Here is a 23,243-nt window from a genome sequence, read left to right as displayed (position 1 = left end):
GAATGACTCAAGTGTCAGGTGTGTTATTACAGTGGCACCTGTTGTGGGAGTGTGCCGCTCCACCTTTCATGCTCACGCCATCCAGTCCATCAGGCGCGCTTGTAGATTCTGGACGCAACATCTCCAGACTGTGCGCAATCCATCGCACAGAAGCATCGTCGATCGCACGGCTTTCCAAATGCTCCCCATTCAGCGGCCGCGTCATGCCACCACAAAGTGACACCTCCAGCTCTTACTGTCTCTAATTCGCATCTGAACTTTGCCGCAGCTCACTCGCCTAGTTATGATACAGCTCCAGTTCGCGGCAACCAACAGTTCATCACGGTTGTGTTCTTTATGGGGTTGGGTTCTCTGGTACCCATGACACCTCCATCAGGTACAGGGCGACACGCGCAGAATGCCGGCGCAGTGGATACAGACCACATACGAGATTACTCACGGGATCATTTCTGTCCTAAGGAATAGATGACATCCCCACAGCAAGGCCCTTACAAACGGCCTGCCACTGCTCCTGCTCATTGTGGAACTACGCTGCAAGTCAGTCCTGGGCAACGCTGGCTGCACGTCGAGTACACGGCGCGGCGGCGCCCAATACACACACACACACACGTGTCGATCTATGCTACCAAGACAAAACACGCGCTTGCAAAGCACCCGCTGGCCCTTACCTCACAGGCAGATAGGTCGCATAGCATGCCAATACACCTGTTCACTTATTGCTGCTCGCGCCAGAGCCGATTGACACAAGTACGAAAACAAATTAAGGTTATGTACACCAGCCCACGCCATGCCATGCTAACTCCGTCCCAGCATCCCGCTTGGCTCTGCACGCACAAAGATTACGACGACAGAAGCTCACGTACGCAGCTCGGCGCCCCTCCCTCGCGCGCGGTATCACAGCACCCATTGCCACAAGGAACGTCCTCCTTTACACGCTGTTGCTGGCAGCGCCGGAGGCGGCGCCTGCGGCGGCGCTGGCGGCGGCGCCAGCAGCTGCTCCGCCCTGCTGCGTGATGCCGCCGACCAGCTGGCCGAATAGGCGGGCCATGGCGGAGGCGGGCTGGCGCGGCAGGGGCACAATATCCTCCTCGACGTCAACGGCGATATCGGCCTTGGCGCCCTCCTGAAGGCGTGAGCGGAGGTTGGTGGGATGTGTTTAGGGTTAATAAGGCGAAGGACACGGCGCGTTACAGGAGTTGGGTTCGTGCGTGTGACTCCCAACCCCTCCTCCCACCCCCCGCTCCGCCACCGCCCCTCACACCCACCAGGTAGTCGACCACCAGGTGCGGCGGCAGGTGGCCGTTGACGATGCGGTTGATGGTGGTGAACAGCGGGTACTTGCTCTCCCAGCCGCGGGTCTGTGGGGAGAGTGGAAAGGGTTGTGCGTGTGGCGGTCAAGGTCAAGGTCTGGTACCACAAGTACATGACAGCTGCCGCAGAACTAAAATAGTGAGCCCCGTAGCATGACCAGTGCATCATTCCTGCAAATCACCACCACCATTACACACGCACACAATCTTTCTCTTACCCTCAGGATCTGCTGCACCTCGTTGCTGGTCAGCACGCCCTGCAGCTTCTGGCCCTGGAGCAGCTCCTTCTCCAGCTCAGCCCAGCTGCGGCCGGCACCGTTGCCCTCGCCAGCCTCGGCGCCCTCAACTGCGGAGCGCGTCCAGGCCTCGGCCACGCGGCGGTTGCGGCCGCCGATGCAGGTGGCGACCAGGTCGCCCACGCCGCAGCACTCGAGGAAGGTGTCGTCGCGGACGGAGGGGTAGAGGGCCTGGCAGAAGTCACGCATCTCAAGCAGGCCCTGAGGGGAGGGGGGCCCCGAGACGAGGGAGGGAGGCAGAGTTGGGATGGGATGAGGGGGTGAGGGGAGGTGGGAGGAGTGCAGTCACGATGCCAGAATCCCCTCTTCTTGAGCTTCCTATATGACATGCACGCACGCACACACACGGCACGCACCTGGCGGATGATAGCGGCCTTGGAGTTGGGTCCCATGCCCAGGCCGTCCACCATGCCCACACCCAGGGCCACGATATTCTTGAGCGTACCGCACAGCTCAGCACCCACCTGCATGTGTGGGGTGAGTGAAGCGAGTGCATGCGCCAGTGAGGACATGGGCGAAAAGGTGCTCGGCCACGTTCGGGCACACAGGGGCCCGCACCACACCGCTTCTGCCAACAAGTCAAGCAGCTGTCCACATCCCTCACAGCGGTGCAGCCTCCTCTCAACCACCAACTGCTGTAACCGCCATCCTCACTATACTGAGTCAAACTCACCGGGTCCGGCAGCAGCGTCACGCGGAAGTAGGGGCGCTGGAAGAGCTTCTTGAAGCGCTGGGCGTGCTCCAGGTTGTAGTAGCCGATCACGGCCTCGGACAGCTGCTCGCGGCCCACGTCCTGTGGAGAGAGGTGGGAAGAGGTGGGGCAGGGGAAGGGCAGGGGTAGGGCAGGGTAAGGATGCAGGTGGCGGAGAATGGTGGTGGAGGAGTAGGTCAGGCCTCGCAGGGTCATTGTTGCACGTGATCGCCGCCCAAGGATTGCCGGCTCCGACTTCCTTATCCACCCCGCCCCGCCCCGCCCTCAAAAGACCCACCTCGGCGATGTTACCGCCCATGAGCACGGAGCAGTCCACGCCCAGGGTGCGGCGCACGATCTGGCTGATGAGCTCGGGGCCCTCGGGCGTGACGCGCATGCCCTTGGTCAGGCTGATGGCGGCGGCGCCCGGCTTGACCTGGGGGTGAGTAGGGGGACAGGTAGGCGGACGAGTATGGTTAGTTGGCTGTTGACGAGACTGGTGCAAATTCGGTTCAGGCGGTTTGTCGAGTATGGTTTTGCGCCTCGGCCAAATCAATCATACATGCACAGCACAAGCAATCAAGCACAATGGCACGGGGGCGCACCTTGCCCATGAGCTGCTTGCAAATGCCGCGGATGTACTGGTGCGGCGCGCAGAACACCAGCAGGTCGGCGTCCGCCACTGCCTCCGCCAGGTTGCCGGTGGCGATGACGTTGGGGCCCAGGGGGATGCCGGGGAAGTAGGCCGGGTTCTCGTGGGTGCTGTTGATCGTGTCGACCAGCTCGCCGCCCTGCAGGGGAGGTGATGTGGGTCGGGTGGGTGGCAGAGCATGGGTTTGGGTAAGGAGAGGCGTGAGGAGAGGGGTGGGGTGAGGAGGTGCGGAAATGTGGATCCAAGCACAACACGACAGGGGCAGCATGGTGGCACGCGGGAGGCGCTCTTACCTGGTGCACCCACATGCGGACGTCGTCGTCAAACTCGTCCTCGGGGTCGTCCTGTGTGTGTGGGGGGGGGGAGCGAGCAAGCGGGTTGGGTATTGGTTCGGGTTGATTTGGGTTGATTTGGGTCGAAGCCCAGGGACTCGTAATCCTTCACAGCAGCGCATCAGCGCTTAGCCCCGCCCAACTGCACACCACTGCCGCACGCACCTGGCTGGTGTTCTGCGCGATCATGCGCACCGCCGCACACGCCCAGGCGCCGCTGCCCACCATGGCCACCTTGTAACGGGACAGGGCCGACACAAGTGCCTTGTAGTCGTACACATACCTGTGCGGGGGAGAGGGGGCGAGCACATGTGTTTTGGGATGGGGGCCGCGGGAAAAGATGAGAGGGGAATGAGGAAGGGCGGGTGGCGGTCGTGGCTGCATACTATGCATCCCACATCCCTCCAAAGCCTCACAACCTTAATCCTCCTACGCCGTGACCCCGGCTTACCACTCGGCCTCCGCCACCACGGCCTCGCGCTCCACCACCACGCCGCTGCCGATGAACAAGTCGGCGCCGCCGCTGGTCTGCACCGCCTCCAGGTCGGTGATGCCGTCGCCGATCATGACCACGGTGTTGTAGGGGTTGTTCTCGCGGATGCGCGCGATGGCCTATGTGCGTAAGTGGGGGTTGGGGGTGGAGGGGAGGGGGCAGGGAGCGAGGGGGCGTGGGCGTTGGGGATAGGAGAAAGGACGCACAGTGCCTTGCAGTTCAGGCGGTGGTGACAGGCAAGTGGTCGCACTCTAAATGGTTTCAATTCCTCACCTCGGGCTTGCCCTGGTTGCGGGCCGTGGGCTCGGACGTGTCAAAGCCGACCTGAGATGGAGAGGGCGAGGAAAGCGCGGGAAGGCGGTGTTTTAGTGTTTTGCTGTTTGGCTGCCCTGCCCACAAAGTGTCAGAGCGCGCAAAGGACTGCGCGGGCCACTCGCCCGCCCCCCCTATGTGCAGGTGTATGGCTGCAAGAGAGACCAGGAGCGGACACGTTTCCCTCCCCAGCAGCGCGTGTGTCTGCCAAAGCATCAGGACAGCCGTCATGCAGAATGCGGACCCAGCCAGGTTAGCCGCGTTACTAGATTCCATTTGGGAGCACAGGAGCATAAGCACCCCCATTCGGGGACCAAACTAGCTGCATATATAAGTGTTGCAGGCGTTATAAGGGCCCCCCGGCCCGGGCCTAGGTTTCTACAAGGACAGGAATGCACGTCGTGCTCACCACCTTGTAAACACACACAACAGGACTCCACACCCTACCCTGTTCCACTTTCTCCCCTCCCCTACTCGTTGGGCCCCCCAAGAAGTGCACACACGTGAGCAGCTAGCAACAGATTCACACGGAGGGGCCTCACCAGCTTGGTGGGCATGCCGGTCTCGTCGTCCCACTGCCAGTGCATGCGGTTGGCGAAGACGCGGTCCTTCGGGATGCCCAGGTGCGCCGCGATGGGCAGCAGCAGCTCGCGGAAGCCGCCGCTGATGAGGTACACCGCCACACCGCGCTTCTGGAGCGCCTTGATCAGCTCCTTGATGCCCTGTGATAGGAGGATTGGGGTGTTTGGGGTTGCGGATTGCTAGGGGCACACATGAGGGGGTGGGGTAGGGAGGTCGGGAGCGCCACAATTCGAAGGCGGCACGGCGGTGCGAGGCCGCAAGCAGAGCACACCTACACACACGCGTGCCACACAAGCATGCACACGCGCGCCGCACGCGGCAACTCACGGGCGCCAGGCGGGACTGGGGCGGGTAGGCCTTGATGAAGCGGCGGATGTCGTCGGGCGAGCAGTTGATCAGGTTGAGGCGCTCCTCCAGAGAGCGCGTCAGAGACATGGTGCCGTCCATGGCCTGCGTGTGTGTGTGGAGGCAGCAGGGTTTGGTAGGGGGCAGGGTTGGAATGGGGGGGATGGGCAACTGTCATGGGCGGCCAACCTGGACAGGGCGTGCACGAGCACCGCGGAGGGCAGGAAGGGGGAGACGGGGGGAGATGAAGAGCACCCACCTTGTTGGTGAGCTCCTCAACCTCCTCCTTGACGCCCATGAACTCGGCCAGCAGGTCCAGGCCGTCATTGATGGTGATGGTGCCTGAATGCGTACGAGAATGTGAGGAAGGCAAGCAGCGACATCAAACCCTAAGGATCTTCCGGCGGCGTTCCAAGATATTTTGAGGACATTCTGCGGCGCGAGGGCCTCAAGCCACAGGAACGTTGTGGACCCACAACAATTGGGTACCCCACTCACAGTCTACGTCGAAGCAGACGGCGTCGGCGGAGCGCCAGATGGCCAGCGCGCGCTCGGACGGGACGGTGCGAGCCTCCGAGGGCGCGGCATCGCCGTTGTTGGCAGAGGAAGCGGTCTTTTGTGCCGGCTCTGACTGTAGGAAGACGGCGCTGGGCACAAACGGTGCGCGACGGCAAGTGACCGGCCGTTGAGCTACCCGCGCTGATCGAAGCGCGAGCGCTCCGCGCTGGTGGCTCATTTGACGAGTGCTGAAGGCATGGTTGCAGGTGCGGCCTGACAGCATCATAGTTGCAAACTTGGTTCAGCAACAACGCTCGTTGTGACGGAGTCGAACTCCCCTGAGATGTTGCAAATGCGACACCGGCTCTTGTAGCTTGAGTGCTTGGAGATTGAGTTGAAGATGTTCTGTAGTTGTAATTGGTTACCGAGAAGATTGGCGTTTACGACCATTTATCGAATTCGCGCTGCATGCAGTCGAGCATCCCATGCTCATGCACTTTGCCCAGGGACGTCGACACTCTCTCCAAGTAAATGGAAACAATACCATGTATTAGCCCGTATTGTTTGATAGAAAGCTTGGGGCCAAAGCGGCTGTGTACACGAAGATGTATCAGGAGTTGAAGTCGTGACGCAACTGCCCCCTGACTGACACGGCGCCGCTCATCTCAGTTCGCGCAGCTCCAACAATCCTTCATTGACGTAATATGAAACCGGCGTACCTGCGCCACAATCGGCTCCTTATGTCTTCCGGCTTCGCTAAGCAAACCAGCGATTGAAAAGGCGTTGATCGCCTGAGCGCGGAAGTTGGGCTTGGCCAGCGGGAAGATAGGGCGTTTACCTCGTGAGGCAGAACCAATGAGCCTATTGGCACTCCTTGAGTTCCCAAGTCCCAACCGAAAGGTACTCGAAAGGGCCCAGCCCCCTCACCAAACACCGATGTGGACAAACGTGCTGCACCACTAGTTGGAGCATAGAACTACAAGCGCACGCTGCACCGTAAACCGATCCTCCGCTGGTGCCGACAGCGCGCGTGAACGCGGCTCTCCCCTGGATGTGTGCGAGGGGTGCGTGGTGCCGGCAGGCGTGCAGCCCACGCGTGCACTCTGTGTGTCCGATCACCCCGTGCCAGGAAGCCAAACAGGGAAACCCCAACCCCCTCACTAGCACACACTACTGGCAACATGTCAGCTGAACGGTGTTCACTGCGCGCTGCCAGTGCATTGCCAAACATGCTTTATCATCCGCCGCTCACCAGAGTGTTCCACGCCTACCCACGCGCACCCTGCGTACATGCACGCATGCTGCGAGACGCGCAGACGCACACACACATAGCCCGGCACAATGCCCACCCCATCCTGCCGTCTGGCCCTCCTGCAAACACCTAGATCACCAGCACCCATGGACCCATCTCAGTCCCCAAACAGTCCCAATCGCCCCCACTCAGTGCCCGCACCAGGGCCCCGCATGCCTGGCCCGCACTCATGCGAGGTATTCCTCTGGCATCTGCCCAGCCGCCACACAAGCCCAGCTCCCGCCTCTGCCTGCCGGCTACTCATCCTCGTCACTACTGCTGGCCAGCAGACCTGCCAGATAGAAGCTGGCGGTCGGGTTGGCCGCTGCGGCGCCAGCGGCGACGCCTGAGCCAGCGGCTGTGACGGGCGGCAGCCGCGGCCGCTTGCCGCCGCGCATGTCGCTGCTGCAGCGCCCGCCGTGTTGCTCCGACCGCAGAGGCGCGATCAGGCCACTGCAGTCGCCGGTTGCTGTTTCCATTGCTGTTGCTGCCCAGTCCCGCTTGGAGCAGGGTGGCACTTGCTCCTGATCCGCCACAGCACTGGCGTCACGCAGATCCTCCGCCGAGCCCGGCCCCTGGGCGCACAGGTCCCAGCCACACGCCTGCCGTCGCTGCGGTGTCGGCTGCTGCTCCGGCCCACAGTCGCCTGGAGATGGCAGGTCCAGCAGCGCCCTGGCCGGCGACTGGCGCCAGCCGCGCTGGTGCTCACTGCCGGGCTCGGGGCTGTCGGGGGTGGTGAATAACCCAATGAATCCTGACAGCCGCCTGCGGCCTGACGCCCGCTGCCCAGCGCTTGCCTCTCCTCCACTGCCGCTGCCGCCCCCGCTTGATGCCCCCATCCGCGGGCTTGCGTGGGGCGGCGGCGTCACGCCCGCAGCCACGTCACAGGGTCGCTGCGGTCTAGGCGCCGCACCCGGCCCGGCCCGGCCGCCCGCTCCGTGCTGCTGGTGCACGTGGTACCCGCGCCCGTGCCCGCGTCGGTGCGGCGGCGAGCGCGGTGAGGGCGGGTCGGCGGACAGCGGGCTGTCGGCCTGCAGGATGAGGGACAGCAAGCAGCTGGCCCTGGGGGGCACAGCGGCGCCAGGCGGAGCGGCGCGACTGCGCGCTGGCGCGCAAGTGGCTTGGGCCGCGCTGCCTGCCTGGTCGGCGGGCCGGCCCCCCGGTAGCGGCGCAGCCTTGTCACCTGCTGGCCGTTGCGCCTTCCCCTGCCCCTGCGGCTGCTGCTGCTTTTCGCCTTGTTTTGACACGCCTGCGCCAGGCGCGGTCATCGGCTGGATGGGCCGTAGCGGCGAGCGCAGGGCCGGCTGCGGCGCCTGCAGCCCGTCGGCTGGCAGCGCTGGCACAGGCCCGGGGCCGTCGCTCTGCGCACCCGGCCCGGCCCCAGCTCCACGCAGCTCTTGTGCGCCAGCCGTCGCCCCGGCCTTACCCTGGCCAGCTGCCCCCTCAGCGGCTGATGCGCCCGCGCGGTCTGTCGCCGCTCGCGCCGTCCACATCAGGCCACTCAGCGTTGCCACACGCGGGGGCGGGCTGCGCGCCAACTCGTCCGCCGCTGCAGCCGCCGGCGGCGCCGGCAGCTCGGCGCCATCGCCAGCGCAGCAGCGGCAGCCCTGCGCGCGCAGCCGGGCGGTAGCTGAGGCGCACATGCACGTCAGCGTCGCACACCGGCGCCACGTGCCGCCCCCGCCGCCGCCTGCAGCAACTAGCCACCCCGCCTGCTCCTGCTGCTGGCGCCGCCGCGCGGACACAGCCTCCACGTCGGCCGACGCAATCGCGTCACGCAAGGCGTGCGCGTAAGCCAGCGCAATGGCAGAGGCCCCGCCTTCTCCGCCTGAGCCCGCGCCACCACTGCCGCTGCCAAGGCACAGTGGAAAGCCCAGCCGCTGCAGCAGCACGCGCCGACGCTCCAGAGCGCTCACGTCCCGCAGGCCGCCGCCATCGGGCCCGGCAATGGCCACATGTGGCGCAGGCGGAAGCGGCGGGCGAAGCTGGGGCTGCTGGCTTTCGTCCTTTGGAAGGGACCCGTGCGCCCTGGCGGCGACATCAGCTCCGAACGTCACCGTCGCCACGGCATCCACGATGGGACCAGCGTGACCGGGAAGGGCCTGGCGCGCATCCTGCCCCTTTCCCAGCTCTAGCGCACGACCCTCGTTCACATGCTCTGCCTCCTCCTCCTCCTCGTCCCAGTCCCAGCTGTCAGCGTCCGCAGCCGCCCTCCCTGCTGACCGGCCAGGAGCCGCCGCCACCGCCGCTTCAGCTGCCCAACGTAGCCGCGCCTCGATCTCCGCCTCCACGCGCTCCGGCGGGTCGGGTCCGGCGCGCTCCGCCACCACCGCTGCCATGCAGCCGATCTGCGTCGTCGCGGGGGAAACACGTGGGACCGTTGGCGACCTGCACCGGAGCCCCGTGAATCCAGCCCTACGGCCAGTCCTTGGATGCAAACGCCAAAGCTGCCGTGCGCCCATACGTCCGCCCAGGACAGGCATTGCACATTGTTCGGGAAGACCTTGGCCCTCTCTCAAGACCCGCATTTGGAAACCTGTACACGGTGCAATTAGTCACCTGGTCCTGGTTGATGGGCCGCACCGCCCGCGGCCGCAGCGCCTCCAGCGCCGCCGCCAGCTCGCCGCGGCTGCTGTGCTGGCTGAAGAGCACGTAGTGCACCGAGCGCTCCTGGGAAGGCCGGAGGCAGGAGGCAGGACAGGGCGGGCGAGGGCGGTGCTTGGTAGGACGGCAAGGCAGGACCGGCGATGCTGGTGACGGGTGTTGCTGGGGAGATGCCGGCGCAGGGATGTTGGCTCCCCGGCCTCACCTGGATGGCCGCTGTGGGTGCGGGGTGCGCGGCGCGGACTGTCAGCATCTGGCCCTGCCTGCTGGCGGAGGTGCGGGTGGGTGCGGGAGATGGTGAGGACATGGGCATTGCATAGGGTTCGTCGCGGCTCGGACGGGTCGGGTCGGGGCGCACGCGCGCACGCAGCCTGCTCCCATCCCCCGCAGCCGCGCGTGCAGTTCTCCACTCACTTGCTGTACTGGGCTCGGACCTGCTGCGCGAAGGCCTGCGTGGATGCCCGTATGTACAGGCAGGGCCCGGCAGCTCCCGTCTCTTCGTCTCCCTTCGTCCCCGCCGCTTCATCTCCCCTCGCCAGCTCGGCCGGCGCATCCGCCGCGCCGCCGCCCTCTCTGACCCCACCACCATCTGGGTCAGGCAGCACTGCACCAGCATCACCGCTACCCAGGCTGCTGCTGAGCTTGGCAGACGGAGCCGTAGCTGCAACCCCGGCCCCAGCTCTACTGCCGCTCCTTCGCAGGCTGCCGCTTCCGCTTCCACTTCCACTTCCGCTGCCGGTACGGCCGGCGCCCTTGCTGCCGCCGCGCTGCGCGAAGTTGCGCACGCCGCACAGGTGGAAGAGGCAGGCGGGGTCGTCGGACAGGGTCAGGGCCGCCGCCAGGTCGGGGTGGCGCCGCAGGGCCGCCAGCGCGTCGCGGCGCTCTCGCAGCAGGTCGGCGTTGTCAAAGCCGTACTGCGGCGGTACAATGGGTGCGAAGGCACGGTGAAAACAGCCAACCGCATGGAAGTTTGGGGCCTATCTCCCAGCAGCATGGCACTGACAAGCCATGATTCCCTCCCTCCTGCCTGACTCCCTAGATTCCCCTCGCCCTTGTGGCCTCCACCCCCTCCTGACCCCCCTTTGGTCCCTCACCTCCCTGTGCCGCTCCGGCGGCGGCACGTACACGGGCTGGCCGAACTCCGCCCCCACCAGCGCCAGCAGCGGCTCCTGCCCCAGCATGTCGGCGGCCAGGTACACGTGCGGGCGGGGGCCGGAGGAGGAGGCGGCGGCAGCGGCGTTGGTGGTGGTGGCGGCCCAGCGGCGGATGAGTTGCCCCGCCTGACGCACGGCATCCTCGCGGGTTGGGAAGTCCTGGGTGTCGGCAGGGTTTTGGGCGTGTGTGGATCAAGGGCGGCGGGTTACACAAGGGTGAAGAGTGGCGGGGCCAGCAGGTGAGACACGTTGGGCTGGCAAGCGACTGCTGGGGGCCCCACCCCTGAAGGGGGACGTTACTGACCTTCCCATTTAGCCCATGCCCTCGCCAAGCCCGCTCTCCCTGGACTTCCTCGACCTTGAAAACGCCCCCCCTCCCTCTCAAGCTGATGGCGCGCACCCACCAGCGGCAGGTCGGCAAATGTGCAGTCAAGGTAAACCAGGTCCAGCCGCTCCTGGTCACCACCACCACCACCACCACTATCACCGCCCGCCTCGCCGCCATCTGCGTCTATCGTGCAGTCAAGCGGCGCTGCTGCTGCTCCGCTCGCCACCGCTCCTGCGCCGCCTGCCACAGGACCGACCCCGCCGCCGCCCTCGCCGCCCCAGCCGTGCTCGTGGCTGCGGCCCAGCGCCTGCCGCACCGACCTCACCACATCGTCCGTGAACCTGTTTGCGTGCGGGCAGCAGTCGAACGCGACAGACATGTAAAGCGACCACAGCACAGGGCCAGGGTGGGAGGTTCCACGTGTCGCGGAGCAACCATGCGCCCCCAGCAGAACCGTCCTTCCACGACCGCAACGCGCCGCACCTGCAGTCGCCCGTGTGCAGGATGTTCCCGAACGCGCCCTGGAACAGGAACATGGCGCTGCCGGGGCAGTGGTTGGCGTCCAGCGCCGTCACGTCGAAAGTCGTGCCGCCGTACGACACCTGGCATTGACAGGAGGTGAATGGGGGCAGGGGAGAACGGAGGGGGGCGCGGGTGCCGTGTGCCGATGTGGGTCGGGCCCATGTGGGTCGGAAGCAGGACAGGATCGGCGCAGGTGGCGGTGAGCACTGGCCGGGGGCTCACATAGACAGGGCATGCTTGTGCGGGATAGTCTAGTACACCTGTAAGCGTTACATACCTTCGTCCGGACACCGAGCTCCAGCGTGTGGAAGCGGTTGCCCTGTCCCGCATTGTGGGGCCCCGCTTGTTGGGCGCCAGGGCAGCGCAGCAGCAACAGTCGGCGGGTGAGGTCGGTGCAGTAGACGTCCACCGACATGGCCTCGATGCCATCGGTATGATCCTGTGATATATCAAAGGCCAAGTATCTTCCAGACAGCTTTGCCAGGTTTGCGAGGGTACGCTCGTAGAGGGTCGCACGGGCATGCTCGGCGAGTTGGTCATGGATACTTGAAACCGAGCTGAGTCCGACGAGAGCCACCGCCGGACCCTGTCATAGTCTGAGCGTAATGACAGTGTATTACCTTGTGAGCATGCGTAAGGAAATGCGGCTTGCCCGATGCGCTGCTAGTCGGCGTCCAGGTGTCCACAATGAACGGCAAGCAGTCCAGTACCGTTGAGCGAGCATATCGAGCCATTAATTTCACCAGGTGTTTATCAAGGCATCGATGGGGGCATTTCCGCTTGCCTGTCTTGTAGCAGCTGTCAGCCTAGCACGAATTTCCCTTCACAAACCGATCAACACGACTTGACTATACAATTGCGAGTAAGTATTAAAATTCTATAATAAGGAGCCCTAATGGGTGAAGCAGCAGCAGGCCTCAAACATCGACCTCGCACACCTAATGCAGTGCACACCGCTCCACTCGCACGAGGTCTGCCGCGGTTGTGCACCACGGGGCGCAACACCGGCTAAGCCCTCCCAGCCCCAGATAGTGCCCATCTACGGAAGTCCGCAAATTTTGGCCTACACACAGCCATATACATACAGAGGAGCCATCCCCAGGGGCGGGGGTAGATTGCATTGGTTACAAGAGGGACCTGCTGACGCAATTCACGAGCCAGTGGGTAGCGGAAAGCCACACGACACGTACATACGTGATCTATCACACGACAGCCCATACAGCTCCCTTGCCAGCAGGCAGTCGCAGGCAGGCCCGCTTACGGCGTCACAGGCGATATCCGCCATGCCCTCACAGTGGGGTATCCAGGGCTCTCGCAGCGTGATCTCCACGCTCCCTCTCACTGCACTAGGCCACGCGGACGACGCCCTTGCTACATACCGTGACCTCCACACTCCTACTCGCTTGCACTAGGCGCCCGCGAGGACGCCCTTACTACATGCCGTGTGTCGTGTGGGTACTGACGAGTTCAGTAGGGTTCTCTGTTAACGTGCCAACCGGCACGCATGCACAGCGATGCCGCCGCAGCGGTTGCATCCGCGCTTGCTCTCTGAATCCCACATGCTACATTTTGTTATTTTGTATTTATTAGTGCGCATGCGTCGAACCCACTGCTCATGCATTCACGCACCGCACAACAGAGCAACCCATGCTATCGCAATGAGCCAGCCTCACGCGCCGGTCTCCCACAGCGTTACCGCATCCGGCATAGCGGCGTGTGTGCGTGAATCGCACAGGACGCCCCTCACAAACCCAGGGCCGCCGCACCGCTGCCGCCGCCACACACACACTGCAATAATAGGTAGGGTGCCGCCTGGCTTGTGCAGCCGCAGTACCCGAACGTCCTTCCCAACAATAATTGATGGCTTATTTATCCAGAACAAGCAGCAGCTATTGTTTATCAGCTGCGCCTCATGAACCCAGGTGATGGTTCCACCGCGCTCCCAAATTGTGTAGTCGCGGCACACCACGTGCATCGAGCGCCCGCCAACCAAGCCTTGACCAGCATGAGTCTAATATGGAACTTTGTTGTGTTGGTTGAGCTCAGCAGCCACCTTGCCACTAACAATTACCGTATCATTATTAAAACAACATGCGCACAGCTTGCGATAGCAATCTCGCTCAACGAATGTATAGGATGACGTGACACCGCCTCTCGGGGCCCCCCTGAATGCCAAAAGGGCTTGCCATGCCGCGCACGCCGTCTCGGGCCCTGGTGTTAACGTGCTCCCGATAGCAAATCACATCCTACACACATGCGGATGAACCCATCCATCTGGCACGGCGTGCCTGGGATGTGTTTGCAGGTCCGCCTACCTGCGAATCCCCATCCATCCATCATCCATCCATCCATGCACGCACGCAAGGCCGCCGCAGTCCGCAGCAGAAACACGCACTGCTGCATTTGGGCACTTCGAGTCTGTGTAGCCAAAAGCAAGGGCTGCACGGCCTCACACGGTAGTAGTTTACTTGCGATGTCTCATAGGCACGCGGCGCGTTCTCAAATATCTCACGTGGCTTCACCGTGGGCCGCGCCTGGTCCTTGCAGGTGCCGGTACGTGTTCCTAATGCCTCTACTGCCCCATCGTCGCACTACCTTGCACGCTTTCACACCATCTCGGCGGCTCGCTCGCTCAGGCGCCTTAGGGGGATGCGATCCCTTTGCCACCAGGCAGCAGCATCAGAGTGCCATGCAATAGCGCAGCACGATTATTGGTACGGGCTGGTGTGCGGCGAACCTTACACGATGTTTTGGGCTTTCTTGCCTTGCCACATGTACCTACGACTACTGCAGGCGGGCGAACCCAACCATCCCTGATGCCTCTTGTACCATCCACCACCATGTATGGGCCCATTAAGAACCTCTTGTCCCGAAATTTTGTACTCACCGCGGCTGTTATCAGCCTGTACTTTGAAGCACCTGCAGCCTGTTTCGCAATACCGTGTTTGGAGTTGAATTCAACAACATCCGGACCACGCCCTGCCGCATCACCACCCTTGCAAGTAAGCTTTCATGTACCCGCCAATTACTGGCGACAGCAGGGCGCAACCAGTTTCTTTTGCTAGTTTGTAAAATCAGATCACGGTCCCTCAGCAATCACCCCGACTGCACGTACGCAAGGCAACACGCAGGGCGTCACGCGCTAATCGAGCCCATGGCCGCCGCCACGTGCCCCGATGGTGAGCTTGTGCCGAGCAGCTTGCGCACACACGCGCGCGAATCATACATACAACCAAGTGAGTCCAACCGACCACGCACAGCCATGCACCGCATTCCTGCGTGCCATTTTTGCTTGGGCGTACCCCGACGGCGCTTCGCTGCCCTCAGCCCTCATTGCGGCCATGCTAAGTATCTTGAACTTCAGCGTGCATACCGTGCATTGCGTGCATTTCCAGCCTCTACTTATTACGGATACCCTATCACAATTTAGCTGGTAGACATTTTGTCCATGGCACGGCGGAGCGCCTTAACCAATCCGCCAAAGCCTTTGGCCTTCTTTTTGGGCACGGACGGCAACGACGACGCCGTGTCGCCGCCACCGCCCCCGGCCGCCGGCGGCGCAGATGGCCTGCTGCCAACCAGAACGACACCGGCACTGGAACCAGTAGCAGCAGCGTCAGAGGCAATAGTGGAGGCTGGTGCGAATGCAACAACCTTGTCAGCAGCATCAGCGGCGGCGTTTGCACCGCCGGCGGCCACGACTACCGGAGGCGCGGCCTCGGGAGCCGCCGCCTTGGCATCCGTTGGGGTGATTGGGGCCGCAGACAGCATGGGTTGAAGCGGAGCGCCAGCTTTGCACGTGACGTTCCCGTCGCCGCTGCTACTGCCGCCACCGCCGCCGCCACTGCTGCAGCTGCTGCCACTGACGCCGCCAGCGCCAACCGGCCTGCTACTGCCCACCATCACAGCGACCACCTTGCCGCTGCTGGCGCCATCCTCCGTTGCCGCCAGCAGCAAACCCGCTGGTGCTGCGGCCGCCGCCACAGACGCCGACATCTCTCCACCAAACGTGTCAGCGCGGTGCACCGGCGACACGGCGGCGTGACCACCGCAGGCGCTGTTGACATTGCTGAGTCGAGCCATCGACGCAACGCTGATCGGCGTCGGGCCGCTGCCGCCACCTCCACCGCCGCCGCCACTGCCCAGCAGCATTGTCGCCGTCATCGCGACACCCATCCCATCGCCGCCGCTGGGAAACGCTCCTGAAGCAGTGCCGGCGCTGGAGGCGGAAGCGACGGCGGCTTCGATGCCACCGCTGGTGCTAACGAAGGCAATGCTTCCCGAAGGGATGGGCTGCACACGGCTGCGGCTGCGGGCACGGCCGGCGGCCACCGCCGCCAGCGCCACCAGGGCGTTGGGGCTGGACGGCGTGGGGCTGCCACTGCCGCTGCCACTGCCGCCGTCACGGTCGCCGTTTCGGCCGTGGCTGCCGCCTCCAGCCGTGCTCAGGGCTTGCTGCATCGCAATGGAGCTGGCGGCATCAGCCACGCGCACCGCCATGGCCGTGGTGGCGGAGGATCCGCCGTTGCCGGCTGCGGCGGCCGCCGCACGCAGCAGGCTGCGGCGTGACCTGTCGGACTGCATTCGCTTGTACATATGCATGGCCGCACCGCCGCTGCCGCTGCCGCCCTGGACAGTGCCCTGCTGCTGAACAGCAGCGGCGGCGGCTCCGATGACACTGCCTCCTCCAGCAGCATTACCTAAGGCGGCGGCGGTTCCAGGTCTGCTGCCCATCGCGGCCTGCAGAGAACCTTCATCAAGCGTGCTGCTTAAGGTGCCACCGCCTCCGGGAGTAGATGACGAGGCCAGCTGCGTCAAGCTGTTCAGTGCCTGGCTGCTGAAGCGCGAGGGGCGCAGTCGAGGCATGGAGGAAGACAGTGGGGCGCCCGACAGCGCCTGCTGCTGCTGCTGCTGCTGCAGCGGTACGGCAACCATAGCACTTGAAGCAGGCATAACCGAGCTCAGCAGGTACAGGTGCAGGTTGCTTGTAGATGCGGGGGGGCTTTTCACACGGCCGCCGCCGTTGATGCTGCCGACGGCGGCACCGCTGGCGCTGACGGCGCCGCCGCTGGCAGACACCGCCGCCGTCGCAGCAGCGGCTTCCATCGCCGCCGGCGCCGCCGCCGCCGCCGCCAGATGCAGCTGCTTGCGATGCAACTCCTCCAGGTCGGATTGGGACATGCTCTTACCCAGCCCACCGCCGCCGCCGCTGCTACTGCCCATGCTGGGAACAACGAGGCCGCTGCTGCTGCCAGCAGCCATACCAGCGCTTGCGCCCAGTGACTGAGGCGGTAGCGGCTGCTGTCTAGCCCCCGCCGCCAGCGGCGGGACAGCCACTGCCGCGCGCTGCAGCTGCGAGCTGTTGTTTCCGTGGCTGTTGCCGCCGCCCCTACCAGCGGCTGTCGGGGATGCTCCGGTGCCGGTACCGTTGCTGGTGTGGGCAACAACGCCGCTGCCACGACTGATGCGACCCAGAGCCCCGTCCTGCTGCTGCACTTGCTGCAGCTGAGCCAAATGCAGCGGCGGAAGCGGCTGCTGCAGAGGCCGCTCGGCAGCGGCTGGCAGCGTCACCGTCATCTGCTGTGCCGCCACCGCCGCCGCTTGGCCACTTGAGTCACTGCTAACGCCACCGACACTGCTGCCGCCGCCGGCCGCTGCGCTGCTTCTGCTGCGGCCTCCGTTGCTGCCACCTCCCAGAAAAGTCGCCAGCTTTGCGGCGGTGCTTCGCAGTGCCGATCCCCACCTGCCGCCGCCGCTGCTGCTACTGCCGCCGGCGGCGTGAATGCGTTTGTCATCCACTACACGGAGACCAGTAGTGGCGTTTGCGCCGCCGCTGCCTCGAATGCCCATGGCAGTTGCTGCGCGGGGCCCCACAGTCGCGAACAAACCCCCCAAGCCCAGCCGCCCCTCGTCGTCGTCCTCCTCATCCACTGCGTAGATGCCCATGCCCGCCGTCGCCGCCAGCGTGGCATCGGTGTGTGAGCGCAGCAGCCGGTCCGGGCCGCCGCCACTGCCGGGGTTGCCGTTGGCGGCATGACGCGACATCAGTATCGGCAGCATCTGGTCAGATCCGCCCTGAATGCTGCTGCCGCCACCGCCGCCACCACCGCAGTGGCGGCCGGAGCCACCGCGCCCAGAGCCGCCGCCGCCGCCGCCGCCACCGCCAGACTGCAGCTGCGGCAGCACGCCACTGTCGTACCCACTGGCCCATGGGCCGTACGGCGCCGCGCCCTGCTGCCGTACGTCGGCAGCCGCTCCCGCCATTGGCCGTATGTGCGGCAGCATGGATCCGGGCTGGCAGTACAATGACGGCGCGCCCATGGGCGTTACCGCCTCCTCCCACACCTCCGTGCCGGCGTTACTGCAGCTGCCGTAGCGGTACATATGGTACAGCCTTGCAGATTGGCTGCCGCCGCCAGTGCTGTTTGCAGTGGTGCCGCCGCCGACGCCGCCGTTACCGAAGGAGCTGGGGGCGGCGAAGCCCCCTGCAGTGGAGGTGATGCAACCCGAGCTGCCGCGTACAAACCAACCGCCACCGTGCCCAAATAGGCTTGCTGAGAGGTGGGCGACGGAAGTACCATCCACAAGACTGCCGCCTGCACGGCTACTGCTGTAGAGGCCATCCGGCTCATCAGCAGGAGAAAGAGGGCCGCCGGGGCTGTTGAGGATGGCGGTTGACGGCAGCATCACTAGGCCTGAGACACTGACGAAGCTGCTCGTGGTGGCATGTCGCTGCTGCTGCGTGGCCCCGCCGACGCAGTTGACGCCAGAGCCCAGGCGGCGGGCGCCGGCACTGGCGGCTGTTGAGCTGATGGCACCGCGGTTGAGGGCCGCGGCGGCGGCGCGCACGCTGTCCGCGACGGCCCATACGGCGCCGCCAGCGGTGACAAAGGAGGACGGCTGTGTTATTACGCCGCCACTGGTGCTGTTGTTCCCACCATCGACAAGTCGCAGGCGTGTGTTGCGACTGGCGGCGTCGCCTGCTGCTGCGCTGGCGCCACCGCGGCCGTCGGCCTTGCCACAATCGACGTCGTCACTGCTGGCATCATAGCAGGCGGCGGTGGGGTCGCCGGCGGCGGCGGCAGCGGTGGCGAATGCAGCAGCAGACGGCCGGGGCCCGCCGCCGACTGCTGCACTTGGAGCCAGCCCATGCTGCTGCTGCTGTCCGTCCTGCTTCTGTGGCGGCGGTGGTGTGGCGGCTGCCGCCGGTGGCTCACTCAGGCTTGGTGCGGATGGCAGCTGTCGCAAGTGGGACGGCGGCGGTGCACATGCGGCGCCCGCTGCGGGCACGCGCACGGGCAAGGCTGCTGTGCCCGTGCTAATTCCGCCGCTCCGCTCCGAGCTGTCCTTCATCAACGCCAAAAGCGGTGCCACCGGTACCGCCGAAGCGGCCTGCGACGCGCCACGCGTACGTTGGTCTCCTGCTGGCGTCGGCGCGGCGATGGTGGCCTGCTGATGAACAGCAGCGGCCGCGTCATCAGCAGTTGTCGCCTCTAAAGATGCCGACGTTGCGACAACGGCAGCGTTAGCAACCAGCAGCGTCTGGTGCTGCTGCGGCTGCGATGACGCGAGCTCAGCCACGGTGTCGTTATTGAGGGCTTTGCTCGGAGGCACGGGGCCCAGCCGCGGCCCGCCGCCGTCGTCGCCAGCAGCAGCGACAGCTGCTTGACGCCTCGTATCCAGCAGCTGCAGCTGCCACGGCTGCTGCTGATCATCCACCCGCGGCTGCGGCTGTTGCGGCGGCGACGGCTGCTGCGGCGGCACCTTGCCTGCCTTGGCAATGGCGGCGGCAGTGACAGCGGCGGCCTGCCTGGCGGCCGCCAGGGCCGCCTCGGTGTCCGAGCCAGCCAGCAAGCGTGGCACATCCCTGGTTTGCGAGCGAGGCATGCGGATTAAGTACGACCAGGCAAGCATTAGTTATGAGTAGCCGACACCCACGCCGCTGCAGCCCGCTCCTATCTAACCCATTTCAACGTTGAAATGGGTTAACCCCACGCATGTATGAACCCGAGCCCCAACCCAGACCGACCTGTCACGTGTACCAAATACCAGCGCCCATCCACGCCCACGCCCACGCCCACGCCCACGCCCACGCCCACGCCCACGCCCGCGCGCACGCGCACGCGCACGCCCAACCCCACGCCCACGCCCACGCCCACGCCCGCGCCCGCGCCCACGCCCACGCCCCCACGCCCACGCCCACGCCCACGCGCCCACGCCCACGCCCACGTCCACGCCCACGCCCACGCCCGCGCCCGCGCCCGCGCCCGCCCACGCCCACGCGCACACCCACGCCCACGCCCACGCCCACGCGCACACCCGCGCCCACGCCCACGCCCACGCCCACGCGCACGCGCACGCGCACGCCCACGCCACACCTCCTGGGCGCTTGCATGCTGACTGGGCCAGGCCGCGTAAAGCCGTAACCCGCGTTTCTATGTACGTACGCATCTTCATCACCAACACATCACACATCCATCCCTTGCTCTCACCAGAAGTAGGGCATCTGCAGCAGCTCCGCCGCGGTGGGCCGGGCCGCGGGGTCCAGGCGCAGGCAGGCCGCCACCAGCTCCAGCAGCCGCGGCTCCACCTCGGGCAGGCGCTGCCGCAGGTCCTTGTGCAGCGGCGGGATGGTGGCGCCGCGCAGTCGGGGGTCGGACAGCAGGCGGGCGGTGTGCGCGGGCGGCAGGGGGCCTAGGCACCGCATGATGCGCCACAGCTGGTCGCTCGTGGAGTTGCCTGCACAGCACGTACAGCAGTATGTCAAAGCGGGCAAATTTTGTTGCCGCCACTATCGCCGCTCGGATTTGCAGCTATCTAGCTAGCTAACCAGCCGTAGCTAGCAATTAATAGCGCCGCCAGCTACCCCGCCCTGTCCTGAATGGAATCATAAACAGCGAAGGGTGATGCTTTTGCTGGTCGATAGGTGCAGCGGCAGCACGCAAGATAGCACAACGCAGCACAACGCAAGGTAAAACACATGCATGCACCTGACATATGTGTGTATGTGTGTGTATGTGTGTGTGTGTGGTTACAAGGTGCCTGGTGCGCCAAACGCAAAAAACGTCCTACGTACTGCACCTACCAGGGAACAGGGCTCGGCCGGTGGCGATCTCGGCAATGGTGCAGCCGATGCTCCAGATCTGCGTGGTCATTTGCCGGGCGGGCCGCCGCGGGGTGGAGCGGTTACTAGATGACGTCAATGCGTACACTATGCTAACTGCGGCCGCTGGCTGGGCCGTCCTAATCCCAGCCAGCCATACAGCCATGCATCAACAACATCACATCCAAAATACATCCTGCGATCCGTTCACGCGCGAGTGCGTGCGTGCTGCCTCGATCGATCGCTCATCGCGGTAGCCGCGCGCGCGCGGCCGCCATCCACCAAACTTACGTCCGCGGCAGCGCCATAGTTGTCAGATACCAGCACCTCTGTGCATGTACACGGACACAGACACGAGCAAGCGCACGGGTATGGTCGGTGCAATCAACAACCAAGCAGTTTGATTGGCGCTTGCACAAGCATGTGGGCCCGCGCGCCATCCACACCCCGTGTGTGCGAGCCTTATCAAGGCAGCGCATGTGCACCCTTACTTGCAGCGTTTTCGAAAGTGCGCACTTCTGTATGGTAAGTCGTCCCCGGTCGTGCATGCGTCATTAACATGAGTACATCACGCTCTCCCGCCCGGCCTCACCCGGCGCGCGGTACCAGCGCGTGACGACGTAGCTGGTGCAGCGCTGCGCCTCCCGGGGGCCGCACCTCACGGCACGCGCGAACCCGAAGTCGCACAGCTTGGCCACTCCCGAGCTGTCCACCAGGATGTTGGCGGGCTTGATGTCGCGGTGCAACACCTGAGAGGGCAAGATGGGTGTGTGGTGGGAGGGTGTGTGGTGTGTGTGGGTGTGTGTGGTCTGTGGCTGGGTGTGTGGTGTGCGGGTGTGTGCGTTGTGTGCGCACGCACATGAGAGATGGGTTGCGATTGGGCATGGCGCGTAGCTGGGTGCGTGAGCTGTATATATGTAGTTGATGCGCGGGTCGTGGGAAATAAACACCATACTACATAACGCACATCAGAAGCGGGACTCGATCTATCTGCCGGTGTTTCATATTGCGCCTGCGTGCGACGCCCGCACCTTGTTGCCGTGCAGGTACGCCGCCGCCTGCAGCAGCTGCCAGCTCAGCAGCTTGGTGGCGGCAGCGCCCAGGCCAGTGGGATACCGGTCCAGCTGGTCATGCACCGAGCTGCCCGCAAACTCAAACACCTGCACGTACGCACGCCCGCCGCCGCGTGCACGCAAAGTACGTAAGGGCCATAAGGACAGGAGAACAGCGACAGGACAGATTGCATGCATTAGTAATGAGAGGAAACTGCTCACTAGTGAACGGATATGCGATCGACGCACACGGCAGCATTCTCCTTCTCCTCTGCTGATAACACCACAAAAGCCCCGCACGCTACCGGTACGCAACCGCCAAGCAATCCGCGCTACCTTACCGACCACACACACGCACCATGTAGACGCGGCCCGACTTGGATTTGAAGGCATTGATGAGGCGAACCAGGTTTTCGTGGGACACGGCCTGGAGCACTTTGACCTCGCGCACCGCGAGGCGCATGATGTCTTTGTCCTCATGGGCCTGCGTGTGTGTGTGTGTTTGTGTGTGTGTGTGTGTGTGTGTGTGTGTGTGTGTGTGTGTGTGTGTGTGTGTGTGTGTGTGTGTGTGTGTGTGTGTGACTACGGTTTCCACGGTTATTCTGCCAGATCACGTGAATCGTGTATCTGGTATAACCAGCGACAGGGCTCTCAAACGAGGGCTGCCGTGACCTGGCGTTTCCCCGGCAGAGCGCAAACAGCTCTGGAGTGTGTGTGTGTGTGTGTGTGTGTGTGTGTGTGTGTGTGTGTGTGTGTGTGTGTGTGTGTGTGTGTGTGTGTGTTAAAAAACGAAACGAAAGCCCGCCCAATGACGCGACGGAGTTACTTACCGATACCCACCATTTTACCGAGCGTCGCGTGACTGTCGTGACCCAGGTAGTCATACTTACCCGCGATAAGCCTGGAACCCCACGGGCGACCATTCGGCCTGACCCCGCGATGCACCTGTATGCGTCCATGCTCCGCACCCTGGGCGCGCTAAACAACGTTTACCCAGCACGCCTAATTCCCGGATTCCCGCCCGCTGGTCGTAGTCGAGCTCACCTATAGGCAAAGGTGGAAGCATGGGCGTAGGGCGGCAGCGAGGAAGTGTCACGGGCATGTGAATGGCAACGGCGATAAAAGAGAGGCGGCGTGCAGCAGACAAGCTAGGTATCACGCGTCCCAAATGTGTGTGTGTGTATGTGTGTGCGTGTGCGTGCGTGCGCGCGTGCGTGTGTGTTTGTTGTGGATGTGCGGAAAGACTGGTCAGACTCAAGGCGTAGTCAGGCGGCTCTGCGTATGTGTGCGTGCAATCATGGCAAGCCATACGGTACGGCAGATGCAGCTTGCATCCATCTTCAGTTGACGCCGTCACTAGTAACCACGCACCAATGGCGCGTGAATCTTCTGAAACTCCCATGCAATTACATACAGAACGCGTGCACAACCAACGAAAACTCTTCTCACCGCTTTGAAGCCCTTGACTGCGACGATGCGTCCCGTAGCTTTCTCCCTGCGTTTGTTTGTTTACCCGCCGCCGGGAGCGCAACTGGTCAGCGTGCTTGGTCACATGATGTACGGCGTGTGCGTGTGCATGTGTGGAAAGTAAGGAAGCGGCAGACCGTGCAATCAAAGGCGTGCACACGATTAGATAGATAGGGCAAGAATGCGACGAACGGATGCAATCAGCAAAGAC

The 23,243-nt window shown here is 64.1% G+C and overlaps 3 protein-coding genes across 3 annotated transcripts; all 3 read right to left on the bottom strand.

Moving 5' to 3' along the window:
- Positions 1-14: 14 nt before the first annotated feature.
- Positions 15-5,912, bottom strand: CHLRE_01g053000v5 (uncharacterized protein). The gene is made up of 15 exons (XM_043058997.1): positions 5,512-5,912; positions 5,273-5,355; positions 4,996-5,118; positions 4,629-4,808; positions 4,048-4,098; positions 3,733-3,893; positions 3,447-3,564; positions 3,243-3,293; positions 2,903-3,088; positions 2,596-2,733; positions 2,280-2,399; positions 1,963-2,070; positions 1,529-1,807; positions 1,266-1,358; positions 15-1,123 (listed from the first exon to the last, which is right to left on the bottom strand). Exons 1-15 carry the CDS (start codon positions 5,795-5,797, stop codon positions 929-931), a joined length of 2,172 nt encoding a protein of 723 aa, XP_042928911.1. The 5' UTR covers positions 5,798-5,912; the 3' UTR covers positions 15-928.
- A 46-nt stretch (positions 5,913-5,958) lies between these two features.
- On the bottom strand, positions 5,959-12,270 carry CHLRE_01g052950v5 (uncharacterized protein). Its single transcript, XM_043058996.1, has 8 exons — positions 11,688-12,270; positions 11,372-11,490; positions 10,965-11,229; positions 10,501-10,719; positions 9,821-10,320; positions 9,612-9,669; positions 9,362-9,472; positions 5,959-9,150 (listed from the first exon to the last, which is right to left on the bottom strand). Exons 1-8 carry the CDS (start codon positions 11,823-11,825, stop codon positions 7,060-7,062), a joined length of 3,501 nt encoding a protein of 1,166 aa, XP_042928910.1. The 5' UTR covers positions 11,826-12,270; the 3' UTR covers positions 5,959-7,059.
- A 252-nt stretch (positions 12,271-12,522) lies between these two features.
- On the bottom strand, positions 12,523-22,790 carry CHLRE_01g052850v5 (uncharacterized protein). The gene is made up of 8 exons (XM_043058995.1): positions 22,406-22,790; positions 21,924-22,049; positions 21,545-21,673; positions 21,106-21,262; positions 20,805-20,842; positions 20,496-20,553; positions 19,903-20,149; positions 12,523-19,277 (listed from the first exon to the last, which is right to left on the bottom strand). The coding sequence occupies exons 1-8, from the start codon at positions 22,406-22,408 to the stop codon at positions 14,837-14,839; spliced, it is 5,199 nt and encodes a 1,732-aa protein (XP_042928909.1). The 5' UTR covers positions 22,409-22,790; the 3' UTR covers positions 12,523-14,836.
- Between the last annotated feature and the right edge of the window lie 453 nt (positions 22,791-23,243).

Source organism: Chlamydomonas reinhardtii, chromosome 1, assembly GCF_000002595.2.
Source record: "Chlamydomonas reinhardtii strain CC-503 cw92 mt+ chromosome 1, whole genome shotgun sequence".
Lineage (NCBI taxonomy): Eukaryota > Viridiplantae > Chlorophyta > Chlorophyceae > Chlamydomonadales > Chlamydomonadaceae > Chlamydomonas > Chlamydomonas reinhardtii.
The sequence above is the reverse complement of the archived record's forward strand: the minus strand, read 5'-3'. Positions and strand labels throughout refer to the sequence as shown.

What these genes read in the sequence shown, in the direction of transcription:
- CHLRE_01g052850v5 (XM_043058995.1), bottom strand. An exon ending in CGTACCTGCACGGCAACAAG is followed by an intron (nt 21,263 to 21,544) that starts GTGCGGGCGTCG and finishes TTGCCCTCTCAG; the next exon opens with GTGTTGCACCGCGACATCAA. An exon ending in ACTATGGCGCTGCCGCGGAC is followed by an intron (nt 20,554 to 20,804) that starts GTAAGTTTGGTG and finishes ATGACCACGCAG; the next exon opens with ATCTGGAGCATCGGCTGCAC.
- CHLRE_01g053000v5 (XM_043058997.1), bottom strand. Translation starts at nt 5,797, where the DNA reads ATGATGCTGTCAGGCCGCACCTGCAACCATGCCTTCAGCACTCGTCAA. An exon ending in GTGGTGGCGGAGGCCGAGTG is followed by an intron (nt 3,565 to 3,732) that starts GTAAGCCGGGGT and finishes TCCCCCGCACAG; the next exon opens with GTATGTGTACGACTACAAGG. An exon ending in TCCGCATGTGGGTGCACCAG is followed by an intron (nt 3,089 to 3,242) that starts GTAAGAGCGCCT and finishes CCTCCCCTGCAG; the next exon opens with GGCGGCGAGCTGGTCGACAC.
- CHLRE_01g052950v5 (XM_043058996.1), bottom strand. Translation starts at nt 11,825, where the DNA reads ATGTCGGTGGACGTCTACTGCACCGACCTCACCCGCCGACTGTTGCTG. An exon ending in CATTTGCCGACCTGCCGCTG is followed by an intron (nt 10,720 to 10,964) that starts GTGGGTGCGCGC and finishes GCCGACACCCAG; the next exon opens with GACTTCCCAACCCGCGAGGA. An exon ending in CGCCGGAGCGGCACAGGGAG is followed by an intron (nt 10,321 to 10,500) that starts GTGAGGGACCAA and finishes GTACCGCCGCAG; the next exon opens with TACGGCTTTGACAACGCCGA.